At 62.5% G+C, this 15,535-nt stretch overlaps 1 protein-coding gene and 1 non-coding gene across 6 annotated transcripts in view; both read left to right on the top strand.

Annotated features, from left to right (window-relative positions):
* Positions 1 to 15,535, top strand: part of DOP1B (DOP1 leucine zipper like protein B) — a 79,448-nt gene that overhangs the window by 15,346 nt on the left and 48,567 nt on the right. For all 5 annotated transcript variants that reach the window (XR_006787403.1, XM_045852449.1, XM_045852446.1 and 2 more), the window contains exons 3-9: positions 6,535 to 6,716; positions 7,399 to 7,569; positions 10,105 to 10,294; positions 12,682 to 12,780; positions 13,082 to 13,205; positions 14,906 to 15,015; positions 15,251 to 15,365. Coding sequence is in view for 4 of the 5 variants with exons in the window: in XM_045852449.1 (XP_045708405.1) it covers positions 6,535 to 6,716; positions 7,399 to 7,569; positions 10,105 to 10,294; positions 12,682 to 12,780; positions 13,082 to 13,205; positions 14,906 to 15,015; positions 15,251 to 15,365 (991 nt within the window). In the remaining variant the exon portion in view is untranslated. The remainder of the gene's footprint in view (positions 1 to 6,534; positions 6,717 to 7,398; positions 7,570 to 10,104; positions 10,295 to 12,681; positions 12,781 to 13,081; positions 13,206 to 14,905; positions 15,016 to 15,250; positions 15,366 to 15,535) is intronic.
* LOC123828134 lies at positions 11,320 to 11,428 on the top strand. Its single transcript, XR_006787427.1, has one exon. It is a non-coding gene; the product is annotated as a small nucleolar RNA SNORD23 (small nucleolar RNA).

Below are 15,535 nucleotides of genomic sequence, written 5' to 3'. Positions count from 1 at the left end.
AGTCTGTGACCCTCCAGAGTCACTGCCATTTGACTCCCTTTACTGATGCAGCCGCTGGCTCAGACGGGTCTGAGGCCGCCCAGCACGAGGCGCAGAGTTTCGGCCGAGCCAGGGCCCCTGCGAGGCCCCCACGGGGTCGGGGGTGAGGGTGTGCATGACCACTGAGCAGCCACGCCGAGGTCAGAAATGGACAAAAGGTAAGTCTGGGGACGTGGAGAGCGAGACAGCCAGCCACCTAACCTTGCTGCGTGGCAAGACCAGGAACGTGGGTGTCGGTGAGGGAGAGCAGCGTCTACCGTCTGCGTGTTGTAACACGTTCAGAAGGGGCACAGCGACGCGAGACGGCGTGACCTGGGTCCCCGGGTCATCGTACCGGGTCATCGCAAGGGAGAGACGGGCCGGAACTCCTGCCTGTGTGCCCGTGTGTGCACCGCCCCCCACGTGTCCGCTGTCGGCTGCCACCCACTGGGGACGTGGAGCCGGAAGGGAACTCGGCTCCATTCAGCTCCTTTTTAGTCTAACCCACACGGCCGCTGGCTGACGAGTGGGTGGCGGCGCTGCCCACTCAGGCCCTGGTCCGCAGCCCACGCCCCTCCTTGTGTCGCCTGCCGGGGCCGTTCTGGACACTCTCTCCCGTGCGTGGGGCCAGCAGAGCGCCCCTCCGTGCGTCCCTGTAAATGAGCCTGTGCAACCGCCAGGCCCGCAGCAGGGCTGTTCCTCCGGGGTGGGGGTGGGGGTGGGGGCTAGTGAGCGCCCTCTGCGCTGGGCCACTGCCGAGCTCGCTGCCTCCACGCCGGCTGGAGGAGCCGCGCCTGCCCCCTTTCTGCGCGCTCTGCCAGGCCTCCCGCCGGTGGGGGTGCTCAACCCGGGGTCTGACTCCCCCCGTGGCCTGGTGTTTGCCCAGAAAAAAAGTGCAAGTTAATATCCACGGCAACAACAAGGTAAAGCTCATTCAAAAGAAATAAGGAAAACTTTAAAAGAAAAAGAAATGCATTCCAGTGCATCCAACCGACGGCGGAAGGTGGAGTCAGCCAGAGCTCTCTGCTGGCAGCCTTACTGCTGGCTGGCATCTCGGGACAAGGCTGTCGTGACCGTGTTGAGAGCTGACTGACTGGTCCGGTGCCCTGCATGTGGTGCGGTGACATTTCAGTCGGTGACATTTTTGAGAAGGAAGCCCTTTGTTTGCAGAGGAGTGGAGCAGGTGTTGGTTCCCTGTTAAGCAGGAGCTGAGCTCAGTGGCCGCCTGTGAAACCCAGCCCTGCCCCCCCACCACCACCACCGCGCCTGCCTCTCCATCCCCCACCCCCCACCCTCCGAAGCAGGCCAGGCGGCTGAGCCATCGCGGTTCAGGTAGGGCGTGACCCTCCGCCTGCCATCAGCGCCTGGCGTGCTTTGGTGTGGGAAGTCCCGGCCAGCCCTGGTGTTACTCAGAGTCTGCTCTGTTTCCATTCTCCCCGGGAGCGTGCTGCTGGCGGCTCCTGGCAGAGACTTGGCGACGGTTCGCGCTGCCACTTCCTCAAACAGCGACTTTGTTCACAGACAGGTGGACGAGGTCCCGCAGCCCCAACTCCGCACCTCCGCCCTGCCCGGCGCTCTGCGTAGGCACGGGGAAGGAAACATTTAAACTGTTATTTTACAGGCCTCGACATTTGAAACTCGAAGAGAGTGTTTCCCACCCATATTGCAAAACTGCCTTTTTAAAAAATTTTAATTGTGATAAAATACACAAAAAATGTGTCATCGTAACCCTTTTAGGTAAAATGTACATAGTGTAAAATTTACTGAATCAGTTTTTGAATCATTTGAAGGGTAATAAGTTACTTTTTGAGGCCATGGTCCACCCTTTTGGGGTTTTGAACCATGTTCCTTAGGGGACCCCTCCCGAGCCACCCGAGAGTCTGGGAGAGGCCGGGCGTGGGGGGTCCCATGGGGAGACGCTGTCTGGGCGGAGCCAACAAGACACTTCCTGGTCTTAGCAACAACGCTGGGATGCGGCCCAAACCTTCCTTTGCAAGCTTTTATTGTGTATTTTATTATTTCGTTTGAAGGTCCCCCTGCTGAGCCCGTGAATACAATGGGATGAAAAATATTGCAACCGTGTCTTAATTATAGCTCAAGAAACTCCTTTAAAATAACATAACGCCTGAGTAAAATAAATGAGGAAGTTTAATTTCCCGTTTAATCACAGTTTCTCCTTTCTTGTTCAGCCCTTTCAAAAGTGGTTTTGAAAACACGGCCATTTTCTCCTTCCCAGTCCACTTGTTCCCTGAGGTGTTTCTTCTGTAGTTGTACAAGAGCATCATGTCTTTTTTTTTTTTAAGTATACATCGTTTTTATTCAGTGGCCAGTCCCTCTGAGTGTCTGGTTTCCTGAAAAACCACCCAAACAATGGAACTCCGCTGGACCTGTTCTCGGCGCTTTTCCCCCCTGGAGAAGGGTCCTCCCACAGCAGAGCCCAGGGTGGAGGCTGGAGGGGGGTGGGTGGTGACACTTGTGGGCTCCCACACTGGCCGCTCTTGAACACCTGGTGGGGGGATGCGGGGGAACCCGGGGCTTTCGGGCACCGGGAGGCGGCACTCCGCTCGGGGCGGCTGTCCTGCTGATGAAGGGTTAAAATGCACCCTCGGCAGAGGCCAGACCGAGCCCCTGGGCCCCTTCAGAACTTGCCGAAAGGAGTTCTGTGTCCCCCCCACTCCCCGGGTCTGGGGAGAGTCTCCAGTGCAGCCCAGCGCGTGACCACCGCTCACGAGCTGGGGGCTCCTGCAGCTCACCTGCGAGCACAGCGCTCGATTCTTCTCTCTTCCCTGGCGGCGGCCGTGAGACGCCCGCCCCGTGTCTGGGAGCACAGTTCTGCGGCAGGCAGTCCCGTCGCTGTGCCCTGTGCCCACACCCCGCCGCCCGCCTCCGGAATGTCTTCATCTTCCCAGGCGGAGCCTCCGTACCCGAGGCGCACGAGGCCCGGGCCCCTGCCCCCGCCCCCCCCCCCGGCACCCACGATTTCGCTTTCCGCGTCTGTGAATCTGACTGCTCTCGGGACCTCACACAGCATCTGTCCTTGTGGGGCTGGCCTCCTCAGGACACTGTCTTCGGGGCTCAGCCCTGTTGCCGCGGGCGTCAGAACGTCCCTCCTTTCCCAGGCCGAGTCACGTCGCGTCACGTGGACTGCATCTTGTTGGCCCGTCCCCCGTCAGTGGTCCCCGGGGTGGCTTCCGGCCGGTTCGGCTGCTGCGGTTGGTGCTGACAGTGAACGACGTGAGCGTGCGGATCCCGTGTTCCAGCGGGGCGGCTGGATCACGCGGTAGCTGGATAAACAAGCCAAGTGTGTCCATTCTGGAGGGAACCCTGGGGCGTCCTACGTGAGGGCCTCACACTCCGTTGTGGAGCCTCCCCGGCCTGGGCTGCCCTGAAGAGAACATTTTCTGTTCCAAAAGCAGCAGCAGCAGCAGCAGCCGTGGGCGGCAGGCTCGACCCCACCTTTTGGAGGGGGTGCAGCAGCACCCCTCCAGTCTCCTACCGTCTGTGGGAGCCCAGCGGGGGCCCGGCCACGCTGGCCACCATGGTCCCCCAACCCAGCCACGTGAGCTGACCGCTCACAGGTCGAGCGGCTCCCAGAGAAGCTGCGTGGCTGAACCAGCCCACCGAGCTCGGGACTCCTGGCCGCCGGAGGGAGGGAACGAGTCACACGGTTAACACATGCTCTTTGAAGTTTGCCCTGAAAATAAGATGTTCCCCCAAGGCTGTGGGCTCGCCGTCTGCGGGGATGAAGGAAAGGTCTCACACAGGCAGACACGGGGGAGCCAGCGAGGGGGCTCGTGGCGTCCTTTCCCGCTGACCAGGCGCAGCCGGCTGGTTCCTCCCCGGTGGTCTGGCGCCCGAGCTTCAGCGCAGAGGAGAGGGTGGTGGGAAGAGAGCACCGTGTCCAGTGGACCACGGGGCGGGCTGCGGTTCATGCAGGCAGGCGTGTTTATGAGATGCTGCTGCCACAGAAGGGGTGCTTTCACTGGGGCCCGCCCGAAACCCCATTCCTGCGTGAACTGTCACCCTGGGGAGCAGGAGCTCCGTCTGGGGGAGTCCTGTTCCCGGAAGTGCTTTGAGCCCTACACATGGAAAGCGTTTTCACCTGGTGATACTAGCCTCCAGTCTTACAACTCACAAAGTCTGTCTGTCTGTCTGTCTGTCTCTCTCTTTTCACTCCTCACCCAAGGACATGCTCATGGATTTTAGAGAGGGGGGAGGGAGGGAGAGAGGGAGAGAAACATCGATCGCACAGGAGGGAGAGGTTGCCTCCTGTACTCGCCCTGACCAGGGACCGAACCCGGAACCCAGGTGTGTGCCCTGACCGGGACTCGAACCCACGGCCTTCTGCTCTGTGGGATGACGCTCAACCCACCGAGCCTCACTGGCCAGGGCCCCGAGTGTCCCTTCAGAAACTCTCCCACGAAGCATCACTCCCAGGGCCGGTGCCAGAAGTGGCACGTGTGCGGTCCCGCCATCTCGCTGGCCAGGTGGGTCCGCTCGCCCCGTCTAACTGCAGGAGGGCAGAGGAACGGGAAGGGCGTGGGCCGGAGGGAACCAGACGCCTGCGAGTCCCAGACAGGTGACCGCCACATCGTTTGCACCTCGGGGGGCCCGAGAGCACACCCAGTAGAGGTGCGACCTGGGGGTGGCTCCACCAGTGGTAGCTCCGTCCCGACGAAGCACCGCACGTGTCTCTGCCGCTCCCGAATTACTACGGAGAGTGCCAGGGACTGGGGACCAGTGCCCGGCCGGCCGTGCCGCGGGAGGTGCTTCCTAAGCGCCGCGTCCACAGGACTGGCCGGGGTGCATCCCGTCGGAGACGGGGACACGGCTCTCCTGCCTGTTCTTCTGCGGGTGTGAAAACGCCCCCACGAAACCGCATTTCCTCGGCGCTTCCCGGTTGCTCTCCCCTCTGCCCGCCGCCCCCGGGGTCCGCCCGTCCTCGCGCTCCGCTGCCACGTGGGTGCCGGTCCCCTCCTCCCTCGGTTGTTGCTGTTGGGGGTCTTTTTGGACACAAGTGCATTTAAATATCTTGTTGGCTTTACCTTTGTTTGAAGATGTTAGACTCTCATACGATAGTGTTTTAAGGTATTTCCTGATGACCTCCAGTTTATTTTTTTAATGTGGGTTTTTTTTTTTAAATGTGAGAGTTCAGTGAGACCCCAGGCTTCTGATGAAAAATACTCTTTTCCTCCTCTTCCCTTTACCTCCTACACAGTCTCAGTGTTTATTTTGGAGGCGGATCCTTTTGTCTGTTTATAAAAACACAGTTGCCGTGCCCCGAGACCAGATGGTCCAGGGGCCGGTGCCTCTGACCCTCGGATGGAGTGCACTGGCGTCGCCTGTGCCTGTGACTTCCTCCAGGCAGCCCGCCGTGTTGCGGGCACGGAGGGCTGAGGACTCCGGGAGGGACCCGGGCCTGCCCCAAGGGGCCTGTCCCCAAGGGGCCTGCCCCTAGGTCGGACGGTCGGGCAGGCAGGCGAGGGTGAGGACAGCACTGTGGCCAGGGACAGGGGTGCGGTGGCGCCCAGCCGAGGGGACCAGCCGAGGGGAAACCAGACGTGGCCGGCGGCCGTCCTGCCCCCGAGGGGGGAGCAAAGTCAGCAGGCTTCCCCTCCCGGGAAGGACGGCGGCCAGGCCCCGGGTGGGTCTGTGTCGTCACAGGATGTGAGGGGAGCGGGCTGGAGTCGTGCTGCGGAGGCCTCTGCGTGGCTTCTTTAGGAAGTGTGGACTTCGCCCTGAGGGCCTTCGGTAAATATTTGGTGACTTACGTCCACCGTCGTGACAGACACTCGGTGTGACAAGACTGAGTCACGAGGCCCCGCCCAGCCGTGGCATCCGGCCCGGAGGATCGGCACTGGCCCCTCCCACTCCCGGCCGGCACGTCGCCAGGGATGCTTGAGACACGGCCGGTGTCCTGCTTGGGGACACACAGCCCTGGCGCCGACAGGGTCCTGTGTTTCAGCTGCGGACCCGACTGGTGAAATTCCAGGAGTCACCGCCTGGAGGTGTCCCCACCGGTCTTCTCTGGGTCACCCCCCGCTCGGAGCCTCCTGGCTGTGACAGGCGGTTCAGGCCTCTTCCCCTCCCCGGGCAGCAGCCAGGGGCTGCCAGGGTGTGCAGGGTCTCCTCCACGGGGCGGGAGGTCCCCCCTCCACGCGGTCTGCGGGGTGCCTGATCGGTGCGGACTGGGGCTGCCCCAGACAGAAGCACACGCCCCCGCCTCCCCTCGATGCACAGTGCCCGGGCGGCTGAGCAGCTGGCCCGATGGTGACAGTCACTTTGGGGGAGACAGTTTTCCCTTGCCCTCGAGTCTCGCGCCCAGCAGTGTGGGGGTGTCCGTGGCACCTCGTCCTGGAGTCTGGCTTGTGCCCCCCAGGCCCCCCACCCCGTGCCGTCCCTCTGCCCTCCCGTCCCGCCTCGTCTCTCGCAGCCACGGCAGCCAGCCACTGTCTCCCACCGTCACCATCCCCACCACCACCTTCCCCCTCACGGGTTCCTCCTCTTGCTTTCCAGGCGCTTCAGAGTAACCTGAAGTATTCCCTGTTGCCACGGCGACGCGTCATCAGCAAGAGACTGGCGCAGTGCCTGCACCCCGCTCTGCCCAGCGGCGTGCACCTGAAAGCCCTGGAGACCTACGAGGTCATCTTTAAAATTGTGGGGACCAGATGGCTGGCCAAGGACTTGTTCCTGTACAGGTACGACGGTTTCTCCGGGGCCCCCTTTATTATCCAGGGAACCCCAGCCCCAGTCCCCAAGACCGGGGGAGGGCAGGCTGGGGGGATTCAGAGGGCGGGGCTCACGCAGGGGGACGGCCTCCCACACACCCTCTCAGACAGCCCGTTAGGGGTGTAGTGTGCAAGGGGTGTAGTGTGCAAGGGGTGTGGTGTGCAAGGGGTGTAGTGTGCATGCCATGGGGGGGCCTGCTGTTTGCTGGCAGCACACGGGGTCATGTCAAGACAGGCAGGCATCGACGTCTCCAGTTTATTTATTTATGTTTTATTGTTATTATTTTTGTCCTCACCCAAGGACATTTTTTCATTGCTTCCAGAGAGAGGAGAAGGCAGGGAGGGAGAATGAAACATACGTGAGAGAGAAACTTCAGTTAGTTGCCTCCCATACGCGCCCTGACCGGGGATGGAACCCACGACCCGGGCATGTGCCCTGACCAGGGATCGAACCTGCGACCTGGGTGTGGGCCGTGACTGGGGATCGAACCCGCAACCCTTCAGTCTACAGGATGACGCTCCAACTGACTGAGCCACCCGGTCAGGGCTACATCCATCTCCAGTGCAGGTGGCCATCTGGCTGCGCACCCCTAGGACCCCTGAGTGTGTGTCTCACTCACCCCACCCCTCCCTCCCCCCTTCTCCCCCACAGCTGCGGGCTCTTCCCCCTCCTGGCGCACGCGGCCATGTCGGTGAGGCCCGTGCTGCTGGGCCTGTACGAGAAGTACTTCCTGCCGCTGCAGAAGCTGCTCCTGCCCAGCCTGCAGGCCTTCCTCCTCGGCCTGCTGCCCGGCCTGGAGGAGGGCTCGGAGATCTACGACAGGTGGGTCTCGGCCTGCGGACGGCCGCGCCCCATCCCGGCAGGGGCCGGGGGTGCGGGGGGCTGTGGTCGCCACCCTGCCCGTGCCGTGTTGTGACGGCTCGGGCGGCTTTCTCTTCACGACTGTCCTTTCGGTAAGGCGTCCGACGCCCGGCCAGGGCTGTGGCTCATGGGGCACAGCCCGCGTCTCTCACTCACGGGTGCCGGCCGGCCAGCCGGGCCGGGCCGAGAAGAGAGCGCCGGTGGCGGCCGAAGGAGTTGTGTTGGCGGGAGGCACCGAGAGCGGCAGCCGGGCCGCAGGAGGAAGGACGGAACTAGTGGGGCTGGGGGTCCGGTTTGGTTTCTGGTCGTTGGTTGGTTTTGAATGGAAAAGGTTCGCGTTCTGGGCTCTGAACCGGACACTCACTCTGGAGTTTCACAGCTGGGGTGGCAGGAGCCCTTCCCATTTGGCAGAAGGCCGCTTAGCTGTCACCCCCAGCTGCCTCGTTCCTCGCTCTGCTCTCCGTGGCTTAAGTTTTAACGCCCATTAATTCCTTTCAGAATAAAACGGGACTTAAAGCTGCGTGTATGGAGAAAGGAAACTAGCCGGCGTGCTGTGCATGTTGAAGGAGGGGTGGCGTGCGTGGCCGTGGAGGGCCCTCTGCCGTGGGCCGGCTCGCGTGGCCGGTGTCCCGGGGAGCGCACTGCGCTTGGGGAACATGCCGCTGAAGGCGGAGGCGGACGTGGTGGTGTGTGTGTGGCGGTTTGCGCTGGGTTTTATCTCAGCGTGGGTTGTCTTGTGCGTGGGGTCCTGGAGGGAGAGGGGCCCTCCCTCCGGGTGTCCTGAACCTCTGGCCGGAGGGATTCGCTGTGGGACCCTCTTCCCCTGCTCAGGACCATCTTGTCTGCGCAGGGGACACCGCGACCCGTCCACCCGACCCGCAGTGACCGCAGCCGCTGGGTCCCTTTGCCCCCCGTGGGGCCCTAGCTGCGTTGCCCAGCGTCCGGCAGAGACGCCCTGCGTCCGCGCAGCCCTGAAAGGAAAATTGGTGCCGTCAGCCGCCAAGCCGTCCCCTGGGCTTCTCCTGAACCTTGGCTGTGTCTCGGGCCTCTCCCTCTGTGCTTGTTTCCTGAGAGGACCGAACCGCCCAGCCTTTGCTACAGATATTTTATGAGACAAAAAGGCTCAGCTTAGTTTTAAGGAGAACAGCATTCCACTTCTAACGTAAAAAGGAAGCAGGCTTTTTGTCTGAAGTGTTTCTGTACTCGCCGAACGGATTATTGGGAAGTCAGCTGGAGAGGGCTGGGGTCGTAATAAGAGGGAGGGGGAGAGGCAGCTGCTCTGAGTGCCAGCCGTGCCCCAGACGCTCATCAGGGCGCTGGGGACGCGCCCGCCAGCAGGGCCCACCGGGCAGCGACGGCCCTGTCCTCCCCGGTGAGTGGTTTGCACGAGACCCCGTCGTTTTCATGTCGCCTCCCTCCCTCTCTGCGTCTCACAGCGGCACGCCGGCGTGCCCAGAGAGGGGTTCAGCTTGTCCTGGGGACCGGCCAGGAGGCGGTCACAGGGTTTAGACACCGGACACTGGGGGAGGCCACCCGGTTGCACTGGGCCAGCCCTTCTGTGGCCGTCTTCTGCACTCTGTGCGGATAGGAGGCACCGAGAAAGGGGGCGCTCCGGACCCTGGGGGGGATCACGTGCTAAGCGGAGGCCCTTCGAGGGGGTTTGCCTCTGCTGTTCCGTTGGCGGATGCTCTCGCCCGGCCGCCAGCTCCACCCTCACTGTGGGCAGGGAAGGCACCCCGGTCAGTGGCAGGTGCGCCCCAGCAGAGGAGTTCCCACCCGGCCGGCCGTGGTCAGTGTCGGGAAAAGCAGCCGCGACTGGCGGCGACACGCTGTCAGGGGAGAGACCTGGCGAAAGCTAAGAGGCGAGTGTGTGTCGCCCTCAGCGGGAGAGCGTCCCTGAGTGGGGGTCAGCGCACGGAGGTGCCGGGGTGCGGGGACAGGGAGCAGTGTCCCCAGCTCCCTGGAAATGGCGGTGCAGTGGGAGGCCCAGGTGCAGTTTGTCCCCAGGGTTTCTGAAGTCAGATGTCACTCGGCACATGTTTGGCTGGCTGTGCGGAAGCCGGGGGCACCTTCACCTTTATTAAAGCCTGCAGTCAGCCACACCCACTTTTTTTTTTTTCCACACGTTAATGAGTCCCTGTGCTTCGATATATAAGTGGCCGCCCTGCTTGTCGCCTTTCAATATTGGCAGCCCCGCCCTCTGGTAAAGTGGCCCGGCATCCACGGCCAGGCCAGAGGCAGAGACGGGTCTCACCCTGCCTGTTGGCCAAGAAGCGGTAAGCCTCAGGATACGTGTGTTTTAGCAACTTCCGTTTCAGTGGCAGGTGACAAACCCAGGAAGACGGGAGACGGCGGCAGCCCCGCGCTGTGAGGATGGTGGCGCTTCCCCGGCCAGAGGGACCCGGCGCGGCTGTCGGCAGAGCGTTCACGGAGCAGCCCGGGGAGACCGGGGCACGCGGGCACCGGCCCTCAGACTCCGCCGCCTCTCGCCCACAGGACGGACGCTCTGCTCCTGAGACTGTCCCTGGTGGTCGGCAGAGAGGCGTTCTACGGCGCCCTCTGGGGCAGCGCGCTGGCCAGCCCGTCCGTCCGCCTGCCCGCCTCGCTCTTCGTGGTGAGCCACATCAACAGGGACGCACCCGGCAAGGAGCAGAGGCACATGCTGGGGACAGATCACCAGCTCACGGTGGGTGCCGCTGCGCTCCTCGCGGGGGCCGCGGGGGCCGCGGGGGCCGCGGGGGCCGAGGGGCGCGCAGGCACGGGCTGTCCCCGGGGCCGCAGAGGGACATCGGGGAGCAGCGGGGACATGGAGCCCGAGTGCGTGTAACCAGAAAAGACACCGGCATTCGGGCCGCCTGTCACTACCAACTCCAATAAGCAATGGCAGTGATGGAATCTTTTATGGGCGCTTTATTCAGATGGCGGCGATCTGAGAAGATGGCGGGTTCATACCCTGACAAACCATCTTCCCCTTTCTTTCTTGGCCAGATCTTTTTATAAGGGGGGTGGGTGAGGACAAACAAGGTGCAGTGAGGGCTCTGAGATTCAGCAGCTGCAACATTCCTGTCCTGGGCAGTTAGTTGTCTCCAAGGAGGAGGGGCAGTCGCCTGCTTCTTCCTGGTACGGATGTCTCCAGGCGGTAATCTCTAACCAGTGCCCCAGGAGGTCGGCTGCTTATTCTCAGGCACCAGGATGGGCCTTATCTGTAGTTTCTGAAAGGAAAGCTTAACATACACATTACCTGCTGGATTTATGGCTATTCACCTTAAGCTGAAATCTTCCAAGTCTTGAGTCCCCTATCATATGTCATGTGGAGCCGCTGAGCGGGACGCGGAGGTGGCGTCCCCCCCACTCAATGACACCCGGGATGTGCTGTTGGTTTTTCACGTGTGCGTGTGATTTGTGTGTCCGCGTGAGTGCTGTCACACCCAGCGAGGCCCTTCTGGGCGCCCCAGCTCTTGGGCACACGGCTCGCGGTCAGGTTGCGGGAGAGCTTTGCCCAGACTCCGCTGCGCTGGCTAAAAGTCGCGATTTCTTCCTCGGCCCAGCTGTGGTGGCCCCTGCTTTGGTCCCGCCCCAGCCGCCACCGCTGCTCTCAAAACCAGATCGTTGGGGTTCCTCGGGTGTCCGTCCCCTGTCCCTTCGAGACTAGCTCTCTTTCCTGGCAGTGACGTGCTTTCTCTGACCTTGAACTTGAACCCTTGAACACCCTGCCCAATGATGACACCCATCCTTGCTCCCCGTGCCCCCAGGGGCTGTGGGCGACACCATGGCTGCCCCAGGCTGGGCCGGTTGGGCTGAGGCCTGGGGTCTGAGGGCCCGGAAAACAAAAACAAAAACTAAAACAAAGACAAAAAACCCTTGAACTTCCCAGGTCTTCCTCTCTTCCCCAACTCACGCTCCCGTGTGTTTGACGGCCTGCTGTCTATCGCCACCTAGTGGCGTGTTGTTGCTGCTTTGAAGCTAGAACGTTGCACCTTGAGTTCCGTGGTTAGACAGTCCGCCGCTTGGTGGGAATTACCCCGGAGTCCATGCGTCTTGGCAGAGTGGGGACGACAGACCTGCCTGAGGGCCCTCTGTGGTTACGTGAAGAGGGAGATGGACGGCACCTGCGCAGGAGGCCCTCGTGCACACCCTCCCTCCCCTCCCACCCGCCCCGTCTCTTCCTGTTTTCAGCGCCCTGCCCCAACTTCCCAAGTCTGGCTTCCAGGCCGTGAAGTGATTTCCAAGTGGTTCCTGCCCTCCCGCTCTCCCCCACCCCCTCCCTTTCGATGATTTGCGAGAGATGTGCGCAGCTTTGCACCCCGTCCGAGCTGTGCTGGAAGACCACTGGGCTTCCCGTGCCAGAGTCCAGACGCAGGAGGGTCCCTGGCTGTGGCTCCCCACCACCAGGCACCGTACCCGCCCCGTCAGGGCCCTGCCCGGCCCAGCCTGGCCCAGGACGCCGGTCTATTACCCGCTCCCCCACCCCGTCTCCTGCACACACTGCCCGCCCCTCCTTCTCCAGGGGACCCTCCGTGGGCGGTGCCCCGTGTCCGTCCAGCTCAGCTCTCCCAGGAGGAGGACCGTTTCCTCTCTTCTTCTGTGTCCTCACAGCCTCTCACTGGCCTGTGTGGCAGCCCTCTGTCTCCACGTGTCGTGCAGCCGTATCGCCCTTCCGTGTCCTCAGACACTCGAAACGGGCCCTGAACTGGTCGGGGGCGCATTTGACTGAATGTCCTTGGAGTTTGGGTTTAGCCAACGCTTCTGTTGGAACCCAAGGACATGCCCTTCTGGAGTGTGGACTCGGAGGTCAGAGGTCTCAGAACCCTCGCGTGGGGCCCACAGCCCTCCGGCTCCGGGAGGAGCAGGTGGGGCCGCAGCGGGCCGGTCTCACAACGTCGCCCAGTCCCGAGGGTCTGGGACTGGGACCCAGGCTTCCCGCGGGCACCCCTCACTGTTCTCCTCCTCGTGGGTTCACACGGCGGCGCCAGGCTCCCCGGAAACGTGGCTTTGGTTTCATGGCTGAAGGGTAGCCTGCAGTGACATGAAATGCCTTGGGAGTGAAGCGTGCACGTCCTTTGTCGTTTCTAGGTGAAGGCTCTACGTGCGTCGCTGCTGGACTCAAACGTGCTGGTGCAGAGAAACAACCTGGAAATCGTCCTCTTCTTCTTCCCGTTGTACACCTGCCTGGTGAGTCGATCGCGGTCTCACGGGGAGTCGCTGGGACTTCCCGAGGAGGCGGGCGGGTGGGCCGGCGTGACCTTGGGTGTCTGTCCCGGGAGGGGAGCAGCCGCCCGTGCTTGCCAGCGGCACTGAAAGGTCCTCGTTCGCTTTTGTGGGGACGGTGGTGGCGTGGCAAAGACTGAATCGCGTCTGACCCTGGGCACCGTGGAGACCTGCCTTTTTCAGAGGAAGCTCTGGGGACGGGCAGGCAGGGCCGCCTGTGGGAACGCGGGGACTGCCGTGACCGCCTCCCCTGCCCTCCTGCTAGGACCCAGAGGAGAGAGCCATCCCCTTGCTCCGGCCGGACCTTGTGCGGATTCTCTCGGCCGCCACCCAGACGCTGCTGAGGAGAGACATGTCTCTGAACAGAAGGCTTTACGCGTGGTTGCTAGGTACCGCGAGGGCCGCGTTACTGGACGTTGAAGGGAGGCCTCTCTCTCACTGCCGCTCGGCACGCACTGTGGCCTTGGTGGCGTGTCTCCGAGTCCTGGTGTGCAGTGGTGCCCTCACACATCACACGGGGCACGGGCCCGCCGGGTCCTGCGGCCCACACCGCAGCTTTGGTGGTCTTGCAGCTGTCACCTGAAAAACAGGGGACTAACAAGTGAGATTTTTGAGATGCTCACTCAGTTCCATTGCAAGAAGCTGGAAACACCACACACACACACACACACAGACACACACACACAAAACATGTATGTACACCTTATTCAAGGTGTAGATGGAGAAGCTTCCCAGGGGCGGGCACGTGAGGGGAACCCACCAACAGGGACCCCGTGTCAGGGAAGGCTTCGTGGCGTGGGAGCGCGTGTGGCACTGTGACTCTGGGGGACAGTCGGGGAGCGTGGGGAGCACGCGAGGACCCCGGGCACACGCTTCTGCGTCTCGCAGCCCGCACCCTCGTGGTGAAGGGGCCCTTGCCTGTTGGTGGGACGGCTTCCCGGGGCCAGAGTCCGGGAAGTCACAGGCCGAAAGGGTAGCCCTGTCACGAACTTAATGAAATCCCACGTGCCTGTACCTAAGAAAGATGGAATACAAAGCAATGGTGAAAGGAGTCTACAGCTTTTTTTTTTTTTAAGACACTTTCTGGAGCAGTTTTAGGCTCACAGCGAAGTTAAGGGGAAGGTACAGAGATTTCCCATAATGCCCTCTTCCGGCACTGGTGCGGCCTCCCCGTCACCAGCACGCCCCCCACCCCACCCCCAGCGGGACACTCATTGCAGCTGACGAGCCCCCACTGACACGTCTCACCGCCCAGCCCAGCACCCACAGTCCCCACCAGGGGGCTCCCTTCGCTGCACTGTCCCGGGGTTGGGACAGATGGGGCATGAGTGACGTGGGCCCACCAGCACAGTGTCGTCACACCAGGGAGTTTCACCGCCCCCAATATCCTCTGTGCTCCCCAGCTTTCTTTAACCCCCAGCACACAGATCTCATCAGCCAGGGGCACGAAGTCCTCTTGACCCCTCCTTCCCCCTCTTCCCCTGGTTGTGAAAGTTTCAGAAGCCATTGCGTGGAAGCTTGTAAAGGGTTTCAAGGTGCATGTTTGCAGGGTCTTTAAGCATTTTTATCAGAAGGATGATTTTGTTCAATGCGTAGCTCTCCCTTAGTGGGGCTTGCCTTGCTGCGTAGAGAGAGGCCCCGGGACCCCGACTTCGGCGTCGGCTGCAGTTACGTAGCCGCAGCCCCCGAGCCCCTGAACCCCCGAGCCCCGGCCTCACTGTTCGAACCAGGGGACGCTGGCCGTGGCCCCGAGCACCTCCCACACTGGCCCCGGCCCCGAGCAAGGACAGTCAGATGAGACTGAATCCCCTGTGATGCCGTGCAAGTGACCACTGGCTTCTCAAATGACACTCACGCCACTAGACCCTGGTCATTGCATGCGTCCGAGGTGGTCGGGCTGAATTCTTGGGACAAACTAATGGAATTCGGTCGGTCTGGTCCTCAGCGCCCCACTGTCTTGCTGGACCCGACTGTCTCCTGGGGGGGGGGGACCCCGTCGTCAGAAACAGTGAGCACGGGCCCGCTGCCCGCCCGGGGCTCCGTGTGGGCGCGGCCATCCTCACGGCCCCCTGTGCTGGCTCCTCTGCAGGCTCGGACATCAAAGGGAACGCCGTCGTGCCGGAGTCCGAACTCTCCGAGTCCTACGAAGACCAGTCCGAGTACTTTTTTGAGAAGTACTCCAAGGATCTTCTGGTTGAGGTAAAGGAGCATCTCCGGAAAGTCAACCCCAATTCCCGTCGGGTGCTTCGGCGCGTTTCCCTGCGGGACCTCAGGGCAGACCCGGGGCCCGTTCCCGGGGACACGGTTCGGAAGGCCCTGCGCACCGTGGGCTGAGTGCCGTGCCGCTGGCTCCCCTGCGCCCGGAGAGCAGCCGGCCAGGGATGCCCTGCTCACTGTGCGCGGCCCCTGACCTGCGGCTCTCCTACACACACAGGGCCTGGCCGAGCTGCTGCACCAGGAGCTCTGCGACGCGGACGCCGAGGAGCGCCACGCCGCGTACCTGCGGCCCTTCCGCATCCTGGTCAGCCTGCTGGACAAGCCGGAGATAGGTACTGTCCCGGCCCCGGCCCCGCTGTGCGCCGGCAGCGCGGCCGCCGTCTCGGGGAGTTGACGCGCGGCCAGGTGCAGGCGGCGCGTGACTTCGGGGTGACCGCGTCTCTGCAACTTCAGGATCCTGAAGTTTGTAGTCACGTTACGCGGCTCAGTGGTCAAGTCTGGG

The sequence above is a fragment of the Phyllostomus hastatus genome, unplaced genomic scaffold (genome assembly GCF_019186645.2).
Source record: "Phyllostomus hastatus isolate PE091 unplaced genomic scaffold, TTU_PhHast_1.1 phas_contig_948, whole genome shotgun sequence".
NCBI lineage: Eukaryota > Metazoa > Chordata > Mammalia > Chiroptera > Phyllostomidae > Phyllostomus > Phyllostomus hastatus.
Note: the sequence above shows the minus strand (reverse complement) of the source record. Positions and strands in the feature narration are given on the sequence as shown.